Below are 25,268 nucleotides of genomic sequence, written 5' to 3'. Positions count from 1 at the left end.
GACCCTTTTCTGTCCATGACACCTTTATGAATATTTGCAGAAGTAAAATATATAATTGTCAGAATGTATAAAAGAGACTTGTCATGGACAGAAAAGGGTACAACATACTGGTATCAGTGAAATTCTCAGTTGATGCTTTGCAGTGTCAAGGAATTACACACTAGAAAGGTAGAGTTTTACAGCGTGGTTATGCTGGGAATAAAAGGGCATGTAGGGAAAGCAATTTGCATTTGGAAAATAGATTATTTTACAGATATTGCTTCAAATTGATAGTCATTCCCTGAATAACATCTGGTGCATTATCTCCATAGGTGTGGTTATCTCCCATAGAAATGAGCTCAGCAAAAGATCTGTAGTAAGATTTGAAATAACCTTTGTTGTTATATGTCATTACCTCATAAGAATCAAAATACATGGGCCACTAATGACAATGAACAAGAACAATACAGTTTCTTGAACAGTCTCTTCAATGCATTTCAGTCTCTAGCATGCACTTAAAATACAGCAATATTACAAGCATTTATCATTTGCCTGGGCTGTGGAGCTAATGAGATAGAAAAAGCGTGAAGAATTTGGATGAATGAACTCCATTTATGTAATTTCCAACTCAAACATAATGATATGAAAAATAAGTAATATATGTATAAAGTCTTTTTTTTTTTTTTTTTTTTTTTTTTACAGTTCTTGTCTTGCAACAGCTTGGGTTGGATCACTGGCACACAACAGGTATGTGTTCTTGTCAGCAGCAGCCATCACCCTTGCAACGTTTCTACTTCCTGACTGGTGGAGGACTGATACTAGGAAGATGCTAAGTTCTCTTCTCAGTCACAAAGGAAAGGAGGCAGTAAAAAGATGTCTCTTATGTCATTTATTTGATTATGTTCTCCATTTGTCAAAGCAGTGGAGCACAAAGCCCAAATGTATTTTGTGAAGCACTCTGGAATCTGGTTGGTTTTAAGCATGCTCTTAAAAACTTCGACAAACAAGGATGGCTTTGTATCTTACTCTCTAGTATGTGTTCTGCCAATTCATATGGCAGCAGTAATTTATACAATTAAAGTGGTGCAAATGTCTTTACCAGAAAGCCATATTTTCAGTTGCATTTATTTAAATGACATTGGAGGGAAAGTAAATAAAATTTTAGGACCTGATTCAAAAAACATGTGCATCCAGTTTTGAGTTAGCTGTCTTGATTTTGCTCAACCTTAGAAATAACACTCACTTTTTAGCAGAAACCTCTGATACAGAACACTGTAAGTCATGTTCCCATTTCGAACATTAGGAGATCAGACATCTGTTTCCTTGGGTTTTTTTTCCAGATAAAGACATGAAAAGCAACACTAACAAAACTTATTAACATAGGATAATCTCAATGTCCCCCTTAGTTGTGCACTTTACATGGCTAGGTAAAAAAACCCACAGCAACAAAACAACCCTAAGGTAACATTTTTGTTTGGACTGTCTAGAGGCAATAGAAGGTCTTTTCAACCAAGCGCTGGAGTTTTTTGGGCAGTTTATTGTCAGTATATAAAATAATTGGCAGTTGCTTTTTTGAGACAATTAAGCACTGTTAGAGTCTGAATAAATTTTGTAGCCAAAACCAGATGTATTAATCCAAATATGGTTGGTATGGAGTTAACCAATCTATACCCTACAACTAACTGTACTTTACAGTTAATGCTCCAGTCATTGTCTATCCTTAAGAAATAATTGTAGCATCATTTTTTTTTTTTTCAAATTCAGTAGTCAGCACTATTGTCCTGCTAGTGCAAAGAATTGCATAAATAGTAAAAAAAATAAAATGCAGTTACAAGTCCATGAAGAAAACATTTACAGTTCTCTGATTTCTGCATCAGTAAAACAATCTTCTCTGTATAGTTAAAAAAATCAGACAGCAAGGTCAAGATTATTAACTTGTTCTACTCACAAAAATAAAAGGAATTCTCAAAAATGAATTTTCCTTTCATAATAAGAGAAGTAGAGATCTACTTCACACCTTCAGAACAAGATACTCACTAAAAAAGTGAGCCGCACCACCAAATACTGTGATTAGAAAATTATAATGACACAGTATGTAGTTTAGTTTGTTACAGAACAGTCAAACCCGTTGCTTAGGGCCTCAGGTGCCTACCCGATTAGTTAACCCACCACAGCCTCCTAGGCCAGTTTTAGAAATGGAGAAGTTGTTCTGCCTCAGCAATTGCAGGGTTTTTGAAACAGAATGGTCTTGTCTGTCAAATACTATAGCTCCATGCAGATTTCCTTTCTCACTAATCTCAAATTCTGTTAAATGCTTTTCTATGATCCTAAGAAAGGTAGGAAAACACAGAAAACAAGAACAAAAACTTAAGAATGTGGGAGTACTTCCTCATACAAGTAGTACTAATATTATTAAGCTGGCTTTTGCCACAATGTTTCATTCTCTAAGTAACTGTCAGTCACCATCAATATTTCTCTAAGTGAGTTTTGTGTTTGTCCTTGTATGGTCATGTATTTCCTTGCGAACTGAACACAGTTTGTACTTTTCGTGCTACTCTAATTGTGAATGATCACACACAAAAATAAGCTATTCACATAAACATGGAGGCTCCAGTGGCCTCAATTTGTTCTGTGATTTTGCTGTAAGGTATGTATGGGATTGGTGAACCCAGTAGGGGTTAGGGACAGCCCCTGCTGGAGATGGATAATATTTATTGGTATTTGACATCTTAAGTGAAGCTAAAGTCTTACATAATGCAGGGGGAGATTTATTAGGGAGCCTAAAAGGCTTTAGCACATATTAGTAAGCACCTGTGGGACCCCATGCATGAGCCCTGTGATGTGGACGTGAGCATACAGCACTCAGTTTGCTTTGGTTGTAGGTGGACTGTGGCTTAGGCACTTAGGCACACAACTGGTGAGTATAAATAAAGGATCTTATCACTTCCTTGATCCTCCATCCACATTGCCTGCTATTGTCCCCTTATGCTTACTTGTTATGCTTTGATACTAGTGAGGCTGGAATTTTTTTTTTGGTTAAACAGTTCTGGCTTATTTTAAGTTTGCACACATGGCCCTTGCAGGACCCCAACACTGCCTTGTGGTAATGTGACAGCACGGCAGAAGGAGAGGAGATGCTGCTAATCTGTGAAATGCTGTCACCTAGAGATCAATTCCACCAGTGAGGTCAACTGTGTATAACTTGGAAATAGTTTTACGTGTTTTGTATTTAAAGAATTATTAAAATATGAAAAAAAAAGCTGGTATGGAAATACATATTTTTTATAATGTCAGCAAAATAAGATGGTAAAATTGTTCCTGATTTGCTTGCAAAATAGAAGTAATACAAAACATAGAGGTTTTAATTAGAACAATTCCTGTGGCTAAAGTAGCTAATAGATCAGACACTAGATCATTTCAGTTGTCAGTGGATATTTGGGTTACTGAATACTTCTTTTTCTGAGCCATATAGGGCAGATACTTGTTGCTGGATCAGATCCTTCGTACTCTGCCTTGCAGATTGCTAGCAGGTAAGCCTGATAACTAAAAGTTTTACTCTAGATCTGAGAAAATTTGCTCTTTTTCACCTTTCTGTAGGTCAATTTCTGACAAAATTTACCAGGCATTTCACTGACAACTTGCAATCAACTTCAATTGTAAATACATTTAAGGACTGCATTTTAACTGCATATAATGTAAACTTGCAATTAATCTAAAAAAAAACCATACGTAGACTCAAATCTTCCAGTTCTTTCAAAATACAAAATTCTTATAATAACAAGCCTCTTTCACTTTTAGAAGCCTGTGAAGAAATGGACTTAGCAACATATACTGATGGCCACTGGATCTTAGTTTTTTTTCAAGTGTTAAATGTTTCTATAGAGATGCAAGATAAATGTTTTTAAAATTTTTTTAACATCCCATTCTTTCAGCACTTCATTTTGTTCATCTCATGTTTGCACGTAGATGATCTTATTCTGCAAGGTACCATATGTGACAGATAATAAAAAGATGCCTAATAAATAAAGTAATATTTTATGCTTTTCACAGGTAATTGTGGTGCAATTTACAGTGGCTTAGTTAAAAAACTTATCTTCCTGTAGGGCTGTAAAGTTGGCAAGCAGCAAAGAAGAACTCTTCTGCAAAGTCTGCCAATGTATCCACTGTTTATATTGGCACTGGGAGTATTTTCCATTCTCAAATCACCAATTGGAACAATGAAGTAATTTTAAGTTATGCTGTTCCTTAATGTGCTTGTTGCACAGTAATTACTGTATCATCACCTGCAACATCTTGCAGTGATAGAAAATTAAAACCATTATCCTAACAAGTTTTCTATAGGATTTTTCATTCAAGTTAGCTAATGGACATGCAGAGTGATCCTACTAGCCTTTTAATGAAAATCTACTTCTACACCCAAAGTTATTCCCGTCCTACTCAGACACTAATATTATTTACAGAATCCTCTCCCAAAACATGTGACTACAGTGACTGATGTCTCTGGCCAGTCTTAAATATGGTCTTATTTTGGTCACAGAAAACCTTTCCTGGAGTATATAATTACATAAGCTCTTCCTCTCCTCAACAATCACAAATATATAAACTTCGGCCTCTAAGTAGCTGAAGAAAAGTTTCTTTCAAATTTATTTCGGTAATGTGTCGTAAAGATAAGATTTCTAAGTACATTCACAACGACGTAACTCTTAACCGCTGAAGCTGGTAGAAATTGTACATGAACCATGCAGAAAGTGCTCTGCATACCTCCTGTGATACAAATAATTTATGCTTGTGGTGGGTTGACCTTGGCTAGCTGCCAGATGCCCACCCAGCCACTCTCTCACTCCACCGCTCAACAGGATAGGCAGACAAAATAACATGAAAAAGCTTGTGGGTTGAGATAAGGGCAGGAAGATCACCTACCAGTTACTGTCATGGGCCAAACATACTCAAATTGGTGAAAAGTAATTTCATTTGTTGCCAGTTAAAATAGACTTGGTAAACCAGTAACAAAGGCAGGAAATTCAGCCAGCACCTTCTCTCCCTGCTTTTCCCCAGACTGAACTTTGCTCCTTCATTCCCAGCTTCTCTGCATCTCTCCCCAATCTGAACTTCACAGGGAGATGGGGAATGGGGGTTGTGGTCAGTCCATAACAGCTCCTCTCTGCCAACCCTTCCTTCTGACGCTTTTCCCTGCTCCTTTGTGGTCTTCTCCACGGGCTGCAGGGGAATCTCTTCTCTGGCTTCTGGAGCACCTCCTCCCCCTCCTGCTCCGCTGACCTTGGTGTCTGCAGGGCTGTCTCTCACACTTTGTTCCCTCACTCCTCTTGTCTTTCCAGAAATGTTGCCCTTTTTAAAATACATTTTCTCAGAGACACCACCAGCATCACTGACAGGCAGCTTTGTCTATGCTTTTTCTTTGAAGAAAGATGGAATAGACTTTCCAGATGAACTTATAGCTATATGAAAAGAGACCTTTGTTCAGTTCAGATTTTCAGTTTATCTGATGCTTCTCATAACACTTACCTGTGTGTTTATCTTTGCTCAGGTGCTTATATGCTGTCATAAAGAGAAATGGATCAAAAATTATGCCTGAGTGCTTTCCTGAGCAATGGCCAAAATCTATACATAAATGGAAGAGAGTTTGTTCTAGTTTATTTTAAAGATATTATAGGGGGAAAAAAAAATTGGCAAGCACATTCCATAAGTTTTCAAGGTAGGCAATGAAGTAAATACAAAGTCAAGAGAGAAGAGGTCCTCTTATTTGTATGCCAGCTTCTTCAGCTCTTGCTATAGGAGACAGAATAGAATTTTCCCCAGGACTTTATCAACTTTGTTAATTTGCCTCTATTCTGAAATCCTTATGAAAAAAAAAGATCAGCATAAGAGGACAAGACAATTTCTGTCCAGTGCCAAAGTACAGTGAAACTACAAGGAAATAACAAGGCAATTCCTATAAGGATAAAGGAGCAAATACTCAGAGGGCAGATGCAGTAAAAATGTACAAATGTATTGCATCATGGTATACTGAAGAAGATACAAAGCAGTCTCAAGTTTCTTTTCCAGTCTGCTTTTGAGAGAGGGAGATACACCAGAGAGCACATAACATGAAAACCTAGTATTTTGTATGCAAATCACAGCAGTTTGGGGGAGGTGATAGTGAAGATTGTTTTAATTTCAGACTGGAGAGTAACTTTCACTCCCTTTTAAAAAAATCCAAACACTACCAACAAATAAAGGTTTCAAAAGAGAATAGAAAATTACAGAGCCTTGTACCCATAAAGTAGACTGCTTTGGTATGAACTGGTAATACAAAGTGGAAAATAATGCCTTGACCTCAGCAAATTTCCTCTACAGTAATGGGGCTATCTTTGAGGGGTTTAGAACCATCTTAATAGTGCCTATATTCACATTTTTCACATTTCATGTAAACAGGATATCAAATTATATTTAAGACAGCAGTTCGCAAATTATCTGTGTGGCTGGAGTCTTAACACCATTTGCAGTCACACTTCCGGAAGCGTGATACCTGGTTTGGGAACTGTTGGTCCAAGGGAAACACCAGATTGTGTTTGTCTTGACTCAATGTTTAGACACAGAAGAGCACGAGCTTGGTTTGGTACAGTGGTTCTCAGACAGTATGTGGTGCTGCTTCACTCCATTTGAGGGGCTGGGACCATAATTCTCCATGGCAATCTGGATCTGAACAAAACCACAAAATGGCAAATACTTCTGAGCTTCAAGTGCAGGCTCAAGATTTAGAGATGCAGTACATACCACTTTCAGTACATACCACTTTCAGGGCAAAATCATGCTGGTGACTGACAGATCATAGCCAGCAAAGGCATTAAACCTGTCTTTCAACATCCCTTGAGTACTCATTGTCGGACTTGTGGTTTGGAGACATCCAAATCCCAACCTAATGCCCCATTTAGAGTTGGAAGGTCCTAAAAGTATATTACTAAAAGCTGTAGTGAAACCAGAGGGGATCTGTAGATTCAAAAAGTTTGTGTTAAGAATCTGAAAGCCTCACCATGCATGTTTCAGGAAGAGGGGTACGGTTACTTTAGACCAGTTAGATCTGTGGACTGACTGTCCTCTAACATTTACAACGAATCTCTTGTTTTCATTTTATTAATTAGGAGTTCAGATTGAGAGGTCCAAGATTGCTCCATGGTGAAAACCAAAGTGCCGTAAGTGACAAGGATGACTAGATTCACTTTAAAAGCACACTGCTGTTTTGAATACAAATAATAATCCCTTCTTTATTTAGTTAGAGGATAAAAAGAAGTTATGGCACCTATTCATTGAATCTAGATGTCAACATTCAGTCTAGATGAGAGCACCTGACCATCAGAAATTCCAGTCCTGGGAGGCACAGTAAGCACCGACTGATCAGAGAAACCTAACCTTTGAAACTCTGACAAGTTCATAAAATAAGTGCCACCAACCAACCACAAATCTCTTTCATTATTTTCTCCCAAATCTTTGGTTTTCTACATTTCTGCTGCTTTTTTTTTCTTTTTCTTTTTTTCTCTAGGGATAATAATGCATGTTCATCCAAATACTTTATGTGTATATTATTCTTTACAAAATGTTTTCTCAATCCACTGTGTATGTAAGAATCCCACGTTGACAGACAAATCCCAGAGTTTGTTTTCAGTCTTGTCAGTGCTTGATTTACCACTGGCTTTTTCCCAATAAGTCATAATGTCCTTGTTACCTTTCTGTGTTGTATAGCAGCTGGCATTCAGCCTTACAAATCTCTCGTTTTGGATTATATGGGGCAATTATTTTAGGACTAGCAATATACTGTACAGAAATTGTAATGGAGGTGTGTAGACCCTTAGGGGCTTTTATCTGGTCGGTTGAGAGGTGTGCTGAGATGGTTTCAACAAAGAAATGTAGAACTAAACCTGTTTCATTAAGAGGTCTAGTAATACTGATGGGCATCTAATGGCTGGAAGTCATCTGATGCTCTGAGAGAACACTGCAATTCACAGAAAGGGTTCCTGCATGTTCATCTGCTTTGTGCTTTCCAGTGTTATACTGAGTGCATATAATATATATGAAAATCTTTAGAGAGAAATACCTGTGAATCAAATGATTATAATTTTTGTTATTTACTGTGCTTTCTGTTGTTTTTTTGCACTGGATTGGATCAAACACGGTCCAGAAAGCCGTCCATCTCTGGAATGAGTATTGATCTTTTAGAATCTCCATTTCAGTGATATGCCAGATAATGATACAACTGGAGATTAATAGCATGTCTTGTTTACCTGTCTTTGTGGATCCACTAAGCGTCTCATTTGCACTGCCAAAAATTTGGCCCTTCATGGCCACATGGTCCATGCTTTTATCTAGAGTTTCCTTGAAGACCCAGCTTTCGTTATAACATGATATTATTTTAAGGTTTCCCAGTTCAGAGTACCTGATACTGTAAGAGGCCAATGTCACAGTTCATGAGAATGATGTTGAATAGCATGACACTCAGCATGTATGTGAGCTAATGGAATATGGCATGAAGACATGTACATAGTCATCACGGCAGTGTTTGTGGTGGCTTCCTGGATTGTGGGAAAGAAATGTTGATACAGTTTGCACTCACCTGGCTCAAACCTGTGCCAATTTTACCCAGGTTCCTTCTGGTAGGATTTAGCAAAAGAATTCTCTCCACAAGGCAGCAAGTAATGAACAGCAAGCAATGAACAGCAGGCAAGCAGCGTTGACAGGCAGGAGACTGGGACTCTGGGGAAAAAAAAAAAAGGAACAAACCAAAATGACAGGAGTTACCATGACATTCATAATTTTAATTTCACTCTCTATATTTTTTAAATAAATGTGTTCTCCAAAGCTTTTTTTTTTTTTTTTAAAAAAAAAAAAAACCAAACAAAAAAACCCAAACAAACCATCAATATCATCTTTTTAGTCACAAATATATTTTCTGGAAGTTATGGAAATGTTTTAACCACTTCACTTGTCATCTCTATCCAGAAATGACCTGACCCTTAAGTAAAAGCATATAAGCATGCTCTTCTCCATTTTCTCCAGTCTTTTGGTTTTGCTGTAGACAGTTTCATAGCCCGGAGTTTACAACATGTAATAGAGCCTGGACATTACGTTACACTGGACTTCAATAAGGTTAAAACCACAGTGCTGTTTGTAACATAAATATAGTTTTCAAACTGGTTGGTTGGATTAATTTCAACATTACAATTATTTTTCCTCCTCCTTATTGTTATAACTTGACAATTAATGCCCTCTAGTAATCTTGTGCTAAACTATAAGAACCATCTATCCATCTTGAACAGTTTAGGATAATTTTTCCCATGTTTCTTGCCCAAATATTTCTGCCATGAGTAGATTCTTCATTAGGATAGGTTGCTTTGGGGGAAATGGGACATCAGAGTAGAATCTGAGGCTTCTTGTGGGGAGCCAGCTGTACAGGAAATACGATAAAAGAAAAGAAGTAAAAGTGTCACGAACAATTACAGTTTCTTTGCAATAGGTGTCTTGTCTCCATCTTCAGCAAAAGCATAACTACTCAGATTTCCTTTCTGATCTGAAATATTTGTGCTGCTATTCTAAATCAGGTAGACCTGTATATACCTGTATAGACATGTTAATAGCTGTATTAGCAGAATAATAAAGTAATTTCATTTATGTTATAGTTTCCCAGAGAAAGCATTAGAAACATAAGATAGACAAATTCTTTGTTCCAGGCACTACAGTTATATCTTTGACTCGTACAACTATCTATTTACTTGAACTTCCTTTTATTGTAGCTGCTTTAGAATTAATGGGGCCTCTTCATGGTATCAAGGCTAAAACATGTATTTCTGTTGCAGCCTTCTACTGGAGAAAAGACTTCAGCAGCTACCAGGAAGACACTTTTGCTAAGTACAATGGACAAAGTCACCTAAGCTCTTATCTCTGCTATGAATAGTTCCACATAAAAAGTAGCTGTTTATTCATTTTAAAAATCCAATTTATTTGTAAACTGATGAAGAGTGCAAATTATCAGTTAAAATGAAGAGTTTTGTAAAGAACCTAGGTAAACAGATTCTCTATTAGATGTCAACATTAAGGTCATGTAATAATCGTTAAAGGGTATGAAAAGTAATAGATAGGACATACATGATAAAGGAGTGGTAGAAGAAGAAATGAGAATGGGAAAAGCATAGAAATCAATTTAACAAAAATCTGTAATTTGTGTACTTACATGCATTATTTTATGCATTTATCTATCTCAAAAAATTAACAGAGATTGAGTTAGAAATGTGTCATTTCAGCTGACAGATCCAGCAGCTCATAAAATTCAGCCATGAAGAGGGAAGAAAGTAAGAGAGCCACAGTTAAAAATAGAAAGCCTTTGAAATGAATGTCTTATCTCCATCCTCAGTGAAAATAGTGGTGTTTGTTTCCGTGATCACGGGTTGATAAAAGTGTAGTGGATACAATCCTGCACCGATATTATATCAGATTAATTGACTTTGACAGAAGTATATGGAATAAACCAACTAAGCATCTGGCCCAGTTGAGGTACTGAAATTAAAATCTTGGAAAACACACCAATTTAAACTCACTGTAACATTTAGATTATCACAGGATCAGTGTGATGAACAGTATGGTGAAAGCTCAGCTATTCGTAGAAGTGTTATCAGCTGAAACTAGATAGTTAAAATTATTCACCGTTTTTTAGCACAATAGATATGATTCTTGCCATTAATAGTTTAAAAAAAAAAAAAAAGGCCATTATTAGTAAAAACCTCAGGCAGACCCCAAGACTGAGGAGAATGAAGCCTTCACCACAGGCATCATAAACTGCCCAGAAAATGTCTCAGGGTGATAATTGCCCATGGTAAACCTCCCTTTCCCAAATCGTTGAGGCAGACCAGAGCCTTGGGATACAGAGGAATGCTGGGAAGCTAGGCATAGCACTAAAGCAAAGCAGTAGGTACTAGGAATGTATTTTTCTGTACAATAATTTTTATTGCATTATTAATGATGTTTTTCTGTAGCAATTAAAAAATTTGGGCTATTAGGCAGTTAAAAGATTCATGTGGCTAAACCCAGAATTTAGTGTAATCTATTCAGTTTTTCTTTATGCATACAACAACATTTTGGTTTTTAAGATTTCATCAGTGGTCTGAGCTCCAAGATGGGAACATGCTTCTTAGAACTGCTGTTGGGGTGGGATCTTGGAGCAATTGAGGCCTTTGAGAAGGAGTACAGACCACTGCCCAGCCAATGTGCATTTTTCCTTTCTTGTCAGGTAATTCAACCAAGCTCAGCAACAGGAACTACTGTGATTAGGCTCATCATGCAAGAGTAACCCCATGCTACAAGGGACAATAGACATTCTGATTTGAGGGTAACAGGGTCTAGGTTAGACTTTGATTTTCCACGACTACATTATTGCAGAGAGGAATCCATAACCATGGAGTCTAACTGATGTTAAACATATTTCTAGAACCTTTGTGTGGGTGAGTTGAGTACATGTTACTCTTGTTTTGCACTTCAGATAGCCATTAAACAATTGAGCCACTGTTATGAGGCTAATAATCTTGGCACTTTGGAAGGTTCTATCTTTTATTGTTACAATGCTTTAAATCAGTGACACAATGCTTAATGCCACAGCACTAGTCTCTTGCTTTTAGGTGAAGTACCTTCTAATTATCTTTTTAGTCATCTTTCCAGGCTTATGCCAATGCTTCATATTCTTAAGTGCAACAGCTTTTCAGTGTGGTCCATGATAACTACATGACTGTATGACAAAATAAATAAGAACTAGCTTCTCACCATTTATATTTTAAAAAGTATTTTTACAGGAGTGGCTCGGAACACTACATCTTGCAGTAGTACTTCTTTAATGCTTTAGGCCACTACAGTAGAACAGTCTTATTTTTGCAAGCTTGATGGAAAGATTAGGTGTCAAATTTAATAAAACCTTTGGCTCTTTTTCTATTATTCTATGCCATGGGTCCCTTCTGCTTTGAAGTAGAATATTTTTTCATTTGGTGGTGGCAATAATCCAAATATATAAACCACCATATATCATTTGATATCATTTGCATTGATTGGCAGGTTTAAAGCTAAGTTGCATTAATGAATTTCTGCGTATGTAATATAAGTGGTTCAGACAGACTAGAGTAAAAATCTGATTAGTGAAGTATAGGGAAAGCTGTACTTGGATGAACAAAAATTTCATTTCTTCTGCACTGACAGATTCTAAAAATTGGGTAGGACTCCAGGTTTAAGGACAACAAATCTTTTTGCTAATACTCAAAAGCAGTCAGTAAACTGACTAGCCAATGCCTGTACATCTTCTCTGAGAGCAGTCTCATTCCCTCACTTACACAAGCCCTTCAAATGTGATTACATTCAAGTTGAGCTGCATAGGAACCCTTTGTCAGTATGGTGATGCTGGCTTCTGTAAAATATTTATCCAAGACTGAAGTGTCTCAGTGGGAAGTGTACTGGATCTGGCTAAACTTGCACAACAAAAGACCTTGGAGGGGGTCCCTGTATAACTTCATGATCAGAGAATAATTAATAGCTTGGTAGCCAGACAGTCACTAGGGCTATATGAAATGATGTATAATCCTGTAGTCAGGTACAACAGAGACATGGGTCTCATTTGCAATCTGTGTGACAAGATTACTAGCCTGTTATCTGTTTACTTTTCCATTTACCCACTAAGAGATCTTGGTTTCATCTAAGTGCTGAACAAAATCAGGAAACCTCAATTTTTTTCAGGGTATAGTGCTTCATGCATAGCTTGGAGGGTTATATGGGATAATTGTTCAAAAGGAACGAATGACCTTGATATGGGATATGAAACTGAAATTGGTTCTGGTGACTTAAGTGGAATACAAAAATATCACAAGGCATTTCTTGAAAATCTTAAAGAAAACATGATGTTGCATTGAAAAACTCTCCAGAAGAAGTAACACTTAAGTCTTTCAGTGTGTAGATGCTGCTCTGAACCCTTAGAGACTGTCATGACTGACTTCATTTTCAAGAAAATAACATGACCTATTTGTAAACCAGCATGCGTGAGTGGAACTAAACCACTGCAATAGGCAAGGCCTAGTGGAAGGACAAACTACCTAGGGGTAAGAAATAAGTGGAAAGGTGAAAGAGAAGAATATTCTCCAGATAGTGTATTAAAACAGTCCTTTGGGTTTGGGTAGCTGGTTGGAAGAAAAGCTGGTAGGAAAACAGAATCAGAGGACAGGGTGTAATGAAAATTTTCACAACAGCCTTTCAAAACTGTGTCTTAAGCATCTTTACAAGTGTTTGGAAAATGATGTGAGATGAGAGGAAAGCTGATGATTTTTGTTAATTAGCTATTTTTCGAAATTCAAAATATCAACTTTCTATATTTTAGTATTTCTAGGATAACAATGACTTCTTCAAGGAGGCAGTCATATTTGTTCCTTGGGGTTTCTGTCTTTATCTTCAGCGTACCTGTTCACTGTCCTTTACATCATCTAGGGAATCAGTGTAAAGGAATCAGTTTCTCAGGAAATAAAATAAAGTATTTTTGCTTCCTGGCAAAAACTTGAATAATACATTCCACTTCTAAAAGTCTCTGTAGCCTGAGAACTGAGAAAGGTCAGAAGACACATAGACAGTAAATGTGCCTCTGACACTATTACTTGCAATGATGAAGTATTTTATGTACAGCTTTTTTTACTCTCAATTACATGTTTTATCCACCTTAATTTTAATTTGCCCATCTAACACTCTTACCTACAGTTTCTCAGACCTGATTCTAGATAAGGTGAAATTTTCCTACACTTAAAAAAAAAAGAAAAGTTGCTGTGATAATGGAGTGCAGGTGGAGCTCATTTGGAATAATGAGGTTCTGAATGGATGTTTTGCAAACAGAACACTTTTTGTGACCTAACAGCTCAGCCAATTCACATGCTGTTCCTAAATGGTTTATTTTGTTCCTTCTGAACTCAAGTGGAAATGAAGATTTCTTCTGGTGATGCTGGTGCTTCAGGAAAAGAGGTACAAATCAGCAGGCTGCCATTTAAACAGGAAGATTCACTTATTCTCCCTTTTTGTGTGTGAGCTGCTCTCGCTTCCTGCCTACCCCCTCAGTTAGAGGGACTGAAACCACACAGAGAAACATAAGTTTGGGAAGTAGAATTCTGGAATTGTGTTAGGCACACAAGTAACAAACAGTCACTCAATTCTGTCAGGGCCAGAATGGCTACAGGGGTCTTTAACACAATAGTCAGGTAGCTCAAGTTCAGAGTTCAGCTTGTACAGGGTATTATTTAAATCCATGGTTAACATCTTTCTACGTAAGAAAACATGTTGTGAGGAGGGGAAAAAAGATGTTGTGATAGCTTCTGTGTATAGACATTTAATATTAAACCATACAGGACACAGAATGCTATACCGGGCACAAACACAGGCACTTCCATGGGCCTTCTTTATTCAGCACATCCTGTCAACTAGTTTTTGGGCTTGTAAATATACTGTGGACTGCTGGCTCCGGGCACTACTTTGTCTAATAAGGCCTGTTATTAGCTATAAAATATCTATGTTCTGTGTTACTGGATATAGAATACATTCCCAAACATTTCTAGCCACTTAATTTCTGAGTCATCAGCTGGAATGACTCATTTTATTTCCCTGAATGAAAAAAGGGAGAAAAAAAAGAGAGAGAAAGTATAAGATGCAGAAACAGCATTTGCATTTTTTTCTTGCACTTCTAAGGAAGATACCATCCAGCAAAGCATCCCTATGTCCTAAATTCCAGCCTGATTGAATAGGATATGTTTATCCCTTGTGAAAAGAAAAGTGGAGATGGAGATCAAAACCCCATGATGCAAATTTTACAGCACAAATAGGAACACTCATATACAAAACAGAGCAGTAGCAAGACGTGAGAGTGATTAAGGATAATGCATTAGCCATCTGCACAATGTCTAATAGCAGCAAGAAGGTAAACAAAGTCTTGGCATGTCTTGGCATGTATTATGTCTCTAAAGTGAGATGTACAAATCAGAAGTTAAATAGTCACATATAGAGTGTAAGACACTATGAACTAAGGGTATTGTTTATTGAAATTTATGTTAAGCTCAATGTAAAGGTTAGGCGGCAAAAGACAGAAAAACTGCTTATGCAAATAGCTGCCAGACACCGCTTGTGTGAGACAAGATAACCTGTGAGACAAGATGACCGCGTGAGACAAGATAACCGCAATTGCTTACACAAACCAGATACTTGTGCAAGCAGAAGGGGTACTGATCAAAGACAACCACGAATGTAAAAATGTATAAAAAGGAACTGTTTGAACTGATCAGGACGGCAGTTGGCGGAGCGCAGACTCCCCTGTCGTCCAGCGCTGTCTTTGCTCATATTCTACTTGCTATAATTAATAAAATTATAATTGGATTATGATCCATTGTGGTCTCAATTTATAACAATTTCATGGTGCCGTGACTCGGATAAGGAACGGTGGGCTTCTGTCCTCCGGGGAGGCGCCCCGCGGCAATCCGCGGCCCCGCGACTGATAGCCCACCCCATCCTTACCGACGAACCTAAATTCTAGAATAATGAGCAAAGGAGAAACCGGTAAAATCCCATAAAAATTCTGTGCACGGGAGTCCGGACGAAGACGCAGGATGCGTAAGTATATTGCGAATTTGTTCGCGGGTTTACCGTTCGGGCGGGATTGGGTTTCCTGGATTATAACGAATGAGAGGTTCGATATACTGAACCAAGCGAGTGCGGACCCTTAAGTACTGCGTTTCCCATTTCCCGCGAGGGACTGGGCCAGGAACAAGGGGAGCAAGTGAGTGTGTGTTTGTGGATAATCCAGAAGATGGGGGCGAAGGGCAGCAAGCCTTCGACTCCCATGGGAAGGGTACCCGCTGTACCTAAGAATACCCCTCTGGCATATATCTTAGACAATTGGAGATATTTCCCTGGAACACTAGGGAAAGATAAGCAGAAAATGATAGAATATTGTACTAAGATATGGGGAGGGAAGAAGATTTCTAAAAATGTCTTTTGGCCAGTCTGCGGGTCAGAAGAAGATTGGATAAGGCAACAATTAAATCTCTGGGTTAATAATAAAAAACCCCTTAACCCGGAAGAAAGTCAGTATGCGGGAGTGTGGCTAAAAAGACTGGAAGCTAGACTTTACCCGCTGAATGAAATAAACTAAACAAAAGAAAAAGAAGGAAGGGTTAGACGAAACCCTTCTAACCCCCCCTCCTTACATTTCCCCTCCTGCTCCCACAGCCCCTCTAGAGGTCCCCAGAGTGCCCACTCCCCCACCGGAGTCGGAACAAGAGTCTCCCCCTCCTCCTAGACGTGTAACTAGAAGCCAAAAAGGGGCAGCTCAGATGTACCCCCTAAGGGAAATACCCATGGGGGGACCTCAACCCGTGATCGGATATATTTCCGTACCCCTAAACTCAGCTGACCTATGAGATTTTAAAAGAACCGAGATGGGAAACTTAATTGAGGACCCACTCGGAGTGGCAGAAAGATTAAATCAATTTTTTGGACCAAACCTTTATACTTGGGATGAGATGCAATCTATCCTTGGTCAATTATTTACTACCGAGGAAAGAGATATGATTAGACGAGCAGGAATGAGACTGTGGGATGCTCAACATGCCCAGGGACCTCAAGCGGATATTAAATGGCCACTCCAAAGACCTAATAGGGATAATCAGGATCCGGTGCATAGAACTCATATGCAGGACCTGAGAACTATAGTAATTCAGGGAATTAGAGAAGCAGTACCCTGTGGCCAGAATATTAATAAAGCATTTAATGAAATGCAAAAGAAAGATGAGAGCCCTACTGAGTGGCTGGAATGACTGAGGAAAGCCCTTCAGCTGTATTCTGGGGTAAATCCAGACGACCCTTTAGGGCAAGCACTCCTCAAAACTCAGTTTGTGGCAAAATCATGGGAAGATATCAGAAAGAAGATTGAAAAGTTAGAAGACTGGCAGAATAGAGGGTTGGATGAATTATTGAGAGAAGCTCAGAAAGTCTATGTAAGGTGAGAGAAAGAGAGCAGCAAGCGACAAGTAAAAATGATGGTAGCAGCGGTCAGAGAGGATCGTAAAGGACGAACTGGTGAACACAGATCTGCTGGAACGAAACAAGGGAACGTAGTAGTAAAGAAGGAACAGAGATGTTGTTTTACTGTGGAAAGAAGGGACATATAAAGAAGAATTGCAGAGAAAGGATCAGGGATGAGGAAATATTGAAACGGAATAGGAGAGCCAGGGGCTCTATATCTTAGGGGACCGGAGTCATCATAAGCCCTTGATAAAATTAAAAATAGGTCCCCATAAACAAGAGTTCACCTTTTTAGTAGACACTGGGGCTGAAAAAAATCGACTATTAAACAAATACCTGAGGGATGTAAAATTTCCCCGGAAAAAGTACAAGTAATTGGGGCAAAAGGAGAACCATTTAAAGTAAACAAAATCAAAAATGTGGTATTCGAAACTGAAAATAAATTTGGAATGGGTGAACTCTTGCTCGTCCCTGAAGCAGAATTTAATCTGCTAGGACGAGATTTAATTGTTGAATTACAATTAGAAATTAAAGTGAAAAATCAAGAGCTAACAGTGTCTACTTATCCTTTGACCGTGGATGAGCAAAAACAAATTAACCCCGATGTCTGGTACTCTCCGGACACAATTAGTAGACTGGAAATCCCACCGATTAAAATCCAAGTTTCTGAACCCCACATACCTGTGAGGGTAAAGCAATATCCCATTTCCCTAGACGGACGGAGAGGATTAAAACCAGAAATTGATCGATTATTAGCACAAGGAATCTTAGAGCCTTGTATGTCACCCTTTAACACCCCCATTCTGCCTGTAAAGAAACCAAATGGGAAATATCGGCTCATACATGATTTAAGGGAAATCGTTTAAGGGAGCACGGGGCGGCTAGGGTTAATCCCTTGCGGGGAAGTCCCAGCGGCAGGAATTCAAGGGGGGATGGGATTTGTGGATGTGCCGCTCACTAATGTAGAAGTGAGGGCGTATAAGAATGAATTTAGGAGGTTTTAGAGGACCCTGTGGGGCTGTCAGAGAAGATGATCAATTTTTGGGACCCAGTATATATACATGGGAGGAGATGCAGTCGATTACGGGAATTTTTTTCTCTCCTGAAAAGACAGATGATCAGAACGGTTGGAATGTGGATATGGGAGAGAAAAATCAGCAGGGGATACCCGGGGAAAGGAAACTCCCTGTAACCCCTCTGCAGTGGAATCAGAATGAACAAGAGCGGAGGAGAGATATGAGTGACTCTAGGTCATTATAATAAGTCTGGAGGAACTCCTGAGAGAAGCACAGAAAGTAGATATTAGGAAAGAAAAGGCTAAAACTAAAGCTAAAATATGATAACTGCACAAGAAGCTGTTAGAAATAAACACAAGAATCTCAGACGGGAAATCACAATTTGAAACAGGCAAGGGAATGAAAGGGAAGGTGGAACCAAGAGGCACCACTGGCTAGGGAAATCACAAGGGAATGTTTTTATTGTGGGAGGGGGGGCATTATAAACAAGAATGCCCCCAGAGAATACGGGACCTGTTGGTGTTTGAAGTAACCCAACAGGATGAGGGTGGTAATCACTAGGGGTGTCAGGGGCTCTACCTCCTGGGGATATACCAACAGAAGAGCCCTTGATAAATTTGAAATTAAGACCCCAGGAGGAAGATTATGTAAAAGATACAACTTGGGCTGTAGGGGTAAAGGTGAAGGGGTTTTTGGTCCCAGTTATAAAGAATGTGTTAATACAAGGGGAGATCAATATGCTGTTAATGATTTGTTAATGCCAGGGGTAGGATGTAATTTGCTAGGTAGAGATTTACAAGTGCAATTAGGAATAGGTGTGGTGCTGGGTGAAGGAAAACTAGTGGTTAAATTACTAGAATTATGGGAGGAGAATCGGGGAGGATATTTAGGAACCAGAGCATAACTGTTTGGATTTTATAATTATCAAACGAAAATAAGAGAAGATCTGTTAAATAAACCTTTGCCCTATAGAGAAAAACTATTTATTGATGGGTCCTCTCGATGCCTAGAAGGAAAAATATTGGGTTATGTAATTATCGAGAGGCAGAAGATGGAAGTGTTTGAAAAGGGGAAATTACCTGCTGGGTGGTCAGCACAAGTCTGTGAACTCTATGCCCTAAAACAGACATTGGTATATTTGAGAGATAAGGAAGGGACAGTGTACACAGACTCAAAGTATGCATTTGGAGTGGTCCACACATTTGGAAAAATATGGGAAGAAAGAGGGCTTATAAATACAAAAGGGAAGGAGCTAGTACACGAGCGGCTGATCAGAGAAGTTTTAGAAGCCCTGAAGCTCCCCACAGAAATTGCAATTGTGCATGTGAAAGGACATCAGAGGGGAGCATCAATGGAAATAAGGGGGAATAATTTAGCAGATTAAGTAGCCAGAGAAGCACTACAGAATCATCATTGGTAGTTTTATTGGTAATAATACCAGGGGATTATGAGAATTTAGCCCCAAATTTCACAGAACAAGAAAAGGATATACTTAAAAATAAGGGGGGAAAAGATTCAGAAGGAAAATGGACTTTAGCAGATGGAAGGCAGATGTTAAACAAAACAAGATCATGAGAAATTCAGATCATGAGAAATTCTGTCATTAATACATTAGAAAATACATTGGGGAACACAATCACTTTGTGATCATTTCCTTAGACAATATGGGTGTATAGGAATATATATATGGTGGCTAAACAACTAGTTGATCGATGTTTGATTTGTTAAAAAGTGAACAAAAAGGTAATGAGATAAAAAAAAAAAAAAAAAAAAAAAAAAAAAAAGGTGGCTGGGGAATAGGAGCTAGCCATACAAAGCCTCCAGGTAGACTTAACAGAGCTACCTTAAATACAAGGTGAAGTATTTGTTGGTATTAGTGGCTCACTTAACTCATTGGGTGGAAGCAATCCCCCACACCAAGGGCAATGGCAAGCATGGTATCCAAGGTGTTACTGGAAAACATTATCCCCAGATATGGATTAATAGAAAGAATAGACTTGGGCGGAGGAACACATTTCATTTTAAAAATTATACAACAGCTATCTGAAGCCTTAGGGATCGAATGGGCATGGCACACCCCATGGCATCCTCAGTTCTGGAAGAGGAGAAAGAATGAATCAAACTTCAAAACAAACCTTGACTAAGTTAATGATTGAGACTCAGATGTCTTGGATTAAATGCCTGCCGTTGGCCTTATTAAGGATCAATACTCAGCCACGAACAGACCTGGGATTTCTCCCTATGAAATGATGTTTGGATTACTATGTATGAGTAATGACAGGGATATTGTCATCCCTGAAGTAGGAGATCAGTATGTAAGAAAGTATGTAATAAGAATTGGTAACACTTTAATGAAATTGAACACTAATGAAGAGAAAGAAAGGACTTCTGCCTCAAATATCACCATTGGCTTTTAAATATCCACAATGTAAAACCAGGTGATTGGGTATTGATAAAAGTGTGGAAAGATTAATCATTAACTCCCGAGTGGGAAGGTCCATTTCAGGTGCTGCTGACCACCGAGACAGCGATCCGAACAAAAGAAAAGGGGTGGACTCTTGCCTCCTGAGGAAAAGGACCGGTGGAAAAGCCTCAGGAGTGGACTGTGGTACCATCAACTGACCAACTACAAGTCACCCTCAAAGGACTAAGTAAATTCATCAGGAGGGGATTGAATGACTCTTAACCAGTGGTTTGACTGGGTTTTTGACTGGGTTCAGAGGTAACACTGTGAAAATTTACTTATTCATTTACTTACTTGCTGTATAAGGAAACAAAAACAAAAAAAACAGACAAAACCAAACAAAAAAAACTGTCAGGGAAAAGCTGGCGTTTACCGAGCATTAACTGACAGACATGTTACAGAGTGGCTTTTGGTAACAGATTATGAGCATTTTGGATTCAATTAGGCATTGCTAGAAAATCAACCTAATAGGGTAATACCTTGTCTCGAGTGTATGTATGGATGTCATGAAGCGTGGGTTTTGTGTGAATGTGAAATGTGTTACCGGATGTGGTATTTCTTGCAGATGGAGAAAATTGTCTTATAACTGTATAGGGAAGGGGCATGAACTGTAACCTTGATTTACGGGGAAAAAGAGGTTAGTCCCCAGAATTTGTGATGTCCCTGAGAGTTGATGGGAGGACACTATCGGAAGTGCCAAAATTTTGCTTTGCTTAGAAACAAAGGAAGTGGCTACAAAGGAGCTGCACTTGAATTGACTAACTCTTAACACACGGATTTGTTAAACAGTAGAGGGCAAGACCGGGTTAACCTCTGTGCTCGCCACCAAGAAGACCTTTTTCTCAGCTGTGGGCTGCAACCCCATAGGCATGAGAGGTGGGAGCATATGTTATACCGGACCTCTGCTAATCATCCTGGTATGGTTTGCTTTAATAGTGGCAAATTTGTGCAGCAAGTGCTTTACTGTTATGTCCAACATCAGAGTGGCTTTGCTTTCCCAAAGACAGAAGGGTGGATGGAGATATTTTTAGTGGGAAGAAGAGAATCCAAGTAAAAGATGTGACAGAAGTAAAACAGCCAGTACCAAAACCGCCGAAAAGACCTATAACAGAATTTTCGACATGGTTAACCAAAGGAGATGGTGGTTTACATAAGCAGATACAACTACATGCGTACTTGAAAGAGGAACATTTACAAGGGCAAAAGATGTAGTAAAAAGGCAAACAAAGTGAGGGCTACCAACATCAAGGCTGCACAATAAATTGCTGCCCATGCATAAGCACGCTCCATTGTTTTCGCGGTATCGGAGGTACAAGAGTGAGAGCGCGAGTGGCGAACCTGCCTGGTCTGTAGGGATCAGGAGTCAGGGTCCACATACGCAGCAGGAAAATGGATTTCCACGCCCCCAGTCCAAAGCGCATGTGTTGCTGGAGGGTCTCGAAAGTTCGGCTATACCCGGATGGCAAAAACAACTGCCAGGCCCGCCCAGATCTAGGCAGCACAGGCATTCTGGGTGGAAGAGAAACTTCCGCTCATTGCGCACTTGGACCTTCCTCGGTCAAGCCGCTAGCCTGGGGCTGGACTATCCCACTAATCTTACTGATCCCACTGGATTGCAATCTTGGGAAGATGGGAGTAGGGGACGATCCCGTGTGCGCCGCCCTGCTGTTGGGATTTTTCATTATATTGGTGGTGACTGTCGTTGCCATCGCGGTATGCGAGGGAATGTCTCGTGGCTGGTGTCGGAGATCACCTCCTCCCCCCAATCCTCCAAGATCACGAAGACAACTAAGACGCCCTCGAAACCTGATGAGGTGATGGAAACAGACTTATAGTTCAAAGAAGAAAATGTTATTGATCAGAGGAGTTACCGCGCGGCGTGTGACTGTTGTTCTTGGACTCTATCTTTCTATCGCTATCGCCCCGTGAGTAAGGGTAACAAGACATCGAAGGACAACATCCAAAGGACAGTGCTGATATCTTTGGTTCTTACTTTTTCTCTTTCTGATTGTGTCGCGTGGGACTTTGCTGGATTGTTATACAGTTAATTATTTCAGGTTCTTGTTTGCTAATAAATTGTTGATTATTGTTTACAGAGTGTCTGATAGTACGGTTGACTGTGCAGTTCGGCACACAGCTCGAATTTGCTTAACACCAACAGGTGAAACAGTAGTAGCAAATTGCATGTTGGTCACAACTTGTTGGATTAACTGAACAAAGCAAGGAATAAATAACACACGGCAAAAACATTAAGGCGACAACTGCACATAGCAGATAGAATAAGAGCTGTTTTACCTATGGTGCTCTGAAAACACCCTCAATGTTAGACTCAGAATGGTGGGATGATCTATTAGGAGCTTCCTGGTGGAAAAGATTGTTGTGAATGCGTTATGCCACGTGAAAACTATGATTGTAATTGTAAGGTATTATCTTGAGAGTGTTATGATAAATGTTGGAATTGTGGAAAAAGGTTTGCTTGCAGTGACGAAAATGAAAGTAGCATCTAATAAACAATAATAGGATAAAAGAAAAAGGGGGGATTGTAAGACACTATGAACTAAGGGTATTGTTTATTGAAATTTATGTTAAGCTCAATGTAAAGGTTAGGCGGCAAAAGACAGAAAAACTGCTTATGCAAATAGCTGCCAGACACCGCTTGTGTGAGACAAGATAACCTGTGAGACAAGATGACCGCGTGAGACAAGATAACCGCAATTGCTTACACAAACCAGATACTTGTGCAAGCAGAAGGGGTACTGATCAAAGACAACCACGAATGTAAAAATGTATAAAAAGGAACTGTTTGAACTGATCAGGACGGCAGTTGGCGGAGCGCAGACTCCCCTGTCGTCCAGCGCTGTCTTTGCTCATATTCTACTTGCTATAATTAATAAAATTATAATTGGATTATGATCCATTGTGGTCTCAATTTATAACATAGAGCAATAGCAAAGCCTCCATTTGGAATACCCCGAGCTTTTCTTTTTAGGATATTATACGAAGACTGGATGAAACTAGAAAAGATCAAAAAGCTGTGACAGAAGGTACCTAGACTAACATTGGAAACAAAGGATATGCTTCATATGGAATGAGAAACCAGGTTCTGTCAGTATGCACAAAGGAAACTGAGACCTTGGAGAAAAAGATAGGATCTAAAATACCCCAAAGGGAAAGACACAAGGCATTCAAATGCAAATAACAGCTAAATTAAAAACAAACATGCAAGCGTTGAAATGAAGTAGAGATTAGTAGCCTGAAGTAATTTGGACGGAATTAGGACATGCACCAATAGCTGTTGCATGCTGCAAAGTGAAAAATATTGTGCACCCACTCAAAGGAGTACTTAGCTAACTAATCATAGCCAGGTTGTGCCTATGAAAGAACTTTAGGAAAGTAAATAAATTTATCTTTCCACCTTTCAGATAACCTATCCATGCTACCAGGCTCAGAAAGTGACTGGATTTCTCTGGAATGGGTTTGATTTAGCTTTGGTGATGCAGAACATGCATGTGCCATAATGTGCAACCTCAGCAAGTTTGCCAGTGACACCAAGCTGTGTGGTGCAGTGACACGCTGGAGGGCAGGGATGGCATCCAGGGGGACCTGGACAGGCTGGAGAGGTGGGCCCCTGCAAACCTCATGAAGCTCAACAAGGTCAAGTGCAAGGTCCTGCCCGGGGGTCAGGGCAATCCCAAGCACAAATACAGTCTGGGTGAGGAGTGGATTGAGAACAGCTCTGCGAGAAGGACTGGGGGGGTGTTAGTGGATGAAAAGTTGCCTGTGAGCCAGCAATGTGCGCTCTCAGCCCAGAACCCACCCGTGCCCTGGGCTGCAGCCAGAGCAGGAGGGGCAGCAGGGCCAGGGAGGGGATTCTCCCCCTCTGCTCTGGGGAGCCCCCCCTGCAGTGCTGGGGCCATCTCGGGGGCCCCCAACAGCAGAAGGACACGGAGCTGCTCGAGCGGGGCCAGAGGAGGCCACGGAAGATGCTGGGGGGGCTGGAGCAGCTCCCCTGGGAGGCCAGGGCTGAGAGAGTTGGGGGGGTTCAGCCTGGAGAAGAGAAGGCTCCGGGGAGACCTTCAAGCGGCCTCCCAGGGCTTAAAGGGGGGACAGGGAAGGGGGGGAGGGACTCTGGATCAGGGGGTGTGGGGATAGGATGAGGGGTAATGGCTTTAAAGTGAAAGATGGTAGATTTAGATTAGATAAAGGAAGAAATTCTTCCCTGTGCCGGGGGGGGGGGGGGGGGGGGGGGGGGGTGGGGGGGGGGGGGGGGGGGGGTGGGGGGTGGGGGGGTGGGGGGGGGTGGGGGAGAGGCACTGGCCCGGGGTGCCCAGAGAAGCTGTGGCTGCCCCCTCCCTGGAAGGGTTCAAGGCCAGGTTGGACGGGGCTTTGAGCAACCTGGGTTAGTGGAAGTTTTTCCTGCCCATGGAATGGGTGTTGGAACTAAATGATCTTTAAGGACCTTTCTAATCCAAACCATTCTGTGATTCTATGATTCTATAATATGCAGTTCAACAGTAAAATACATCCCTAACAAAAATTTTAGGACCTGTTTTAAAAGATACCCTTGCACTAAAACTTAATGAAGGGGATAGTGATGGTGGGGGAAGAATACTTGAACTTTATAAGATGGGATACAAAAGGAAACTACTCCTGGAACCTCTATGCAGATTTATGGCACAGAGATAGTCCCAAAGCAAAGCATCTTAATTATATAGAAACCACTTTTCTCTAGCTGCTGCTGCACG

The 25,268-nt window shown here is 39.9% G+C and overlaps 1 protein-coding gene across 23 annotated transcripts in view; it reads left to right on the top strand.

Annotated features, from left to right (window-relative positions):
• Positions 1-25,268, top strand: part of LOC116965634 (glycine-rich protein DOT1-like) — a 36,267-nt gene that overhangs the window by 5,956 nt on the left and 5,043 nt on the right. For 13 of the 23 annotated variants that reach the window (XR_006166306.1, XR_006166304.1, XR_006166298.1 and 10 more), the window contains one exon: positions 682-1,084. Coding sequence is in view for 1 of the 23 variants with exons in the window: in XM_042802648.1 (XP_042658582.1) it covers positions 682-726; positions 3,452-3,509 (103 nt within the window). In the remaining 22 variants the exon portion in view is untranslated. The other 10 variants (XR_006166310.1, XR_006166305.1, XR_006166295.1 and 7 more) reach the window with 4 other exon arrangements.

This window comes from Tyto alba, unplaced genomic scaffold (genome assembly GCF_018691265.1).
Source record: "Tyto alba isolate M040663 unplaced genomic scaffold, T.alba_DEE_v4.0 Super-Scaffold_100000100066, whole genome shotgun sequence".
NCBI lineage: Eukaryota > Metazoa > Chordata > Aves > Strigiformes > Tytonidae > Tyto > Tyto alba.
This window is presented reverse-complemented; position numbering and strand designations above follow the sequence as displayed.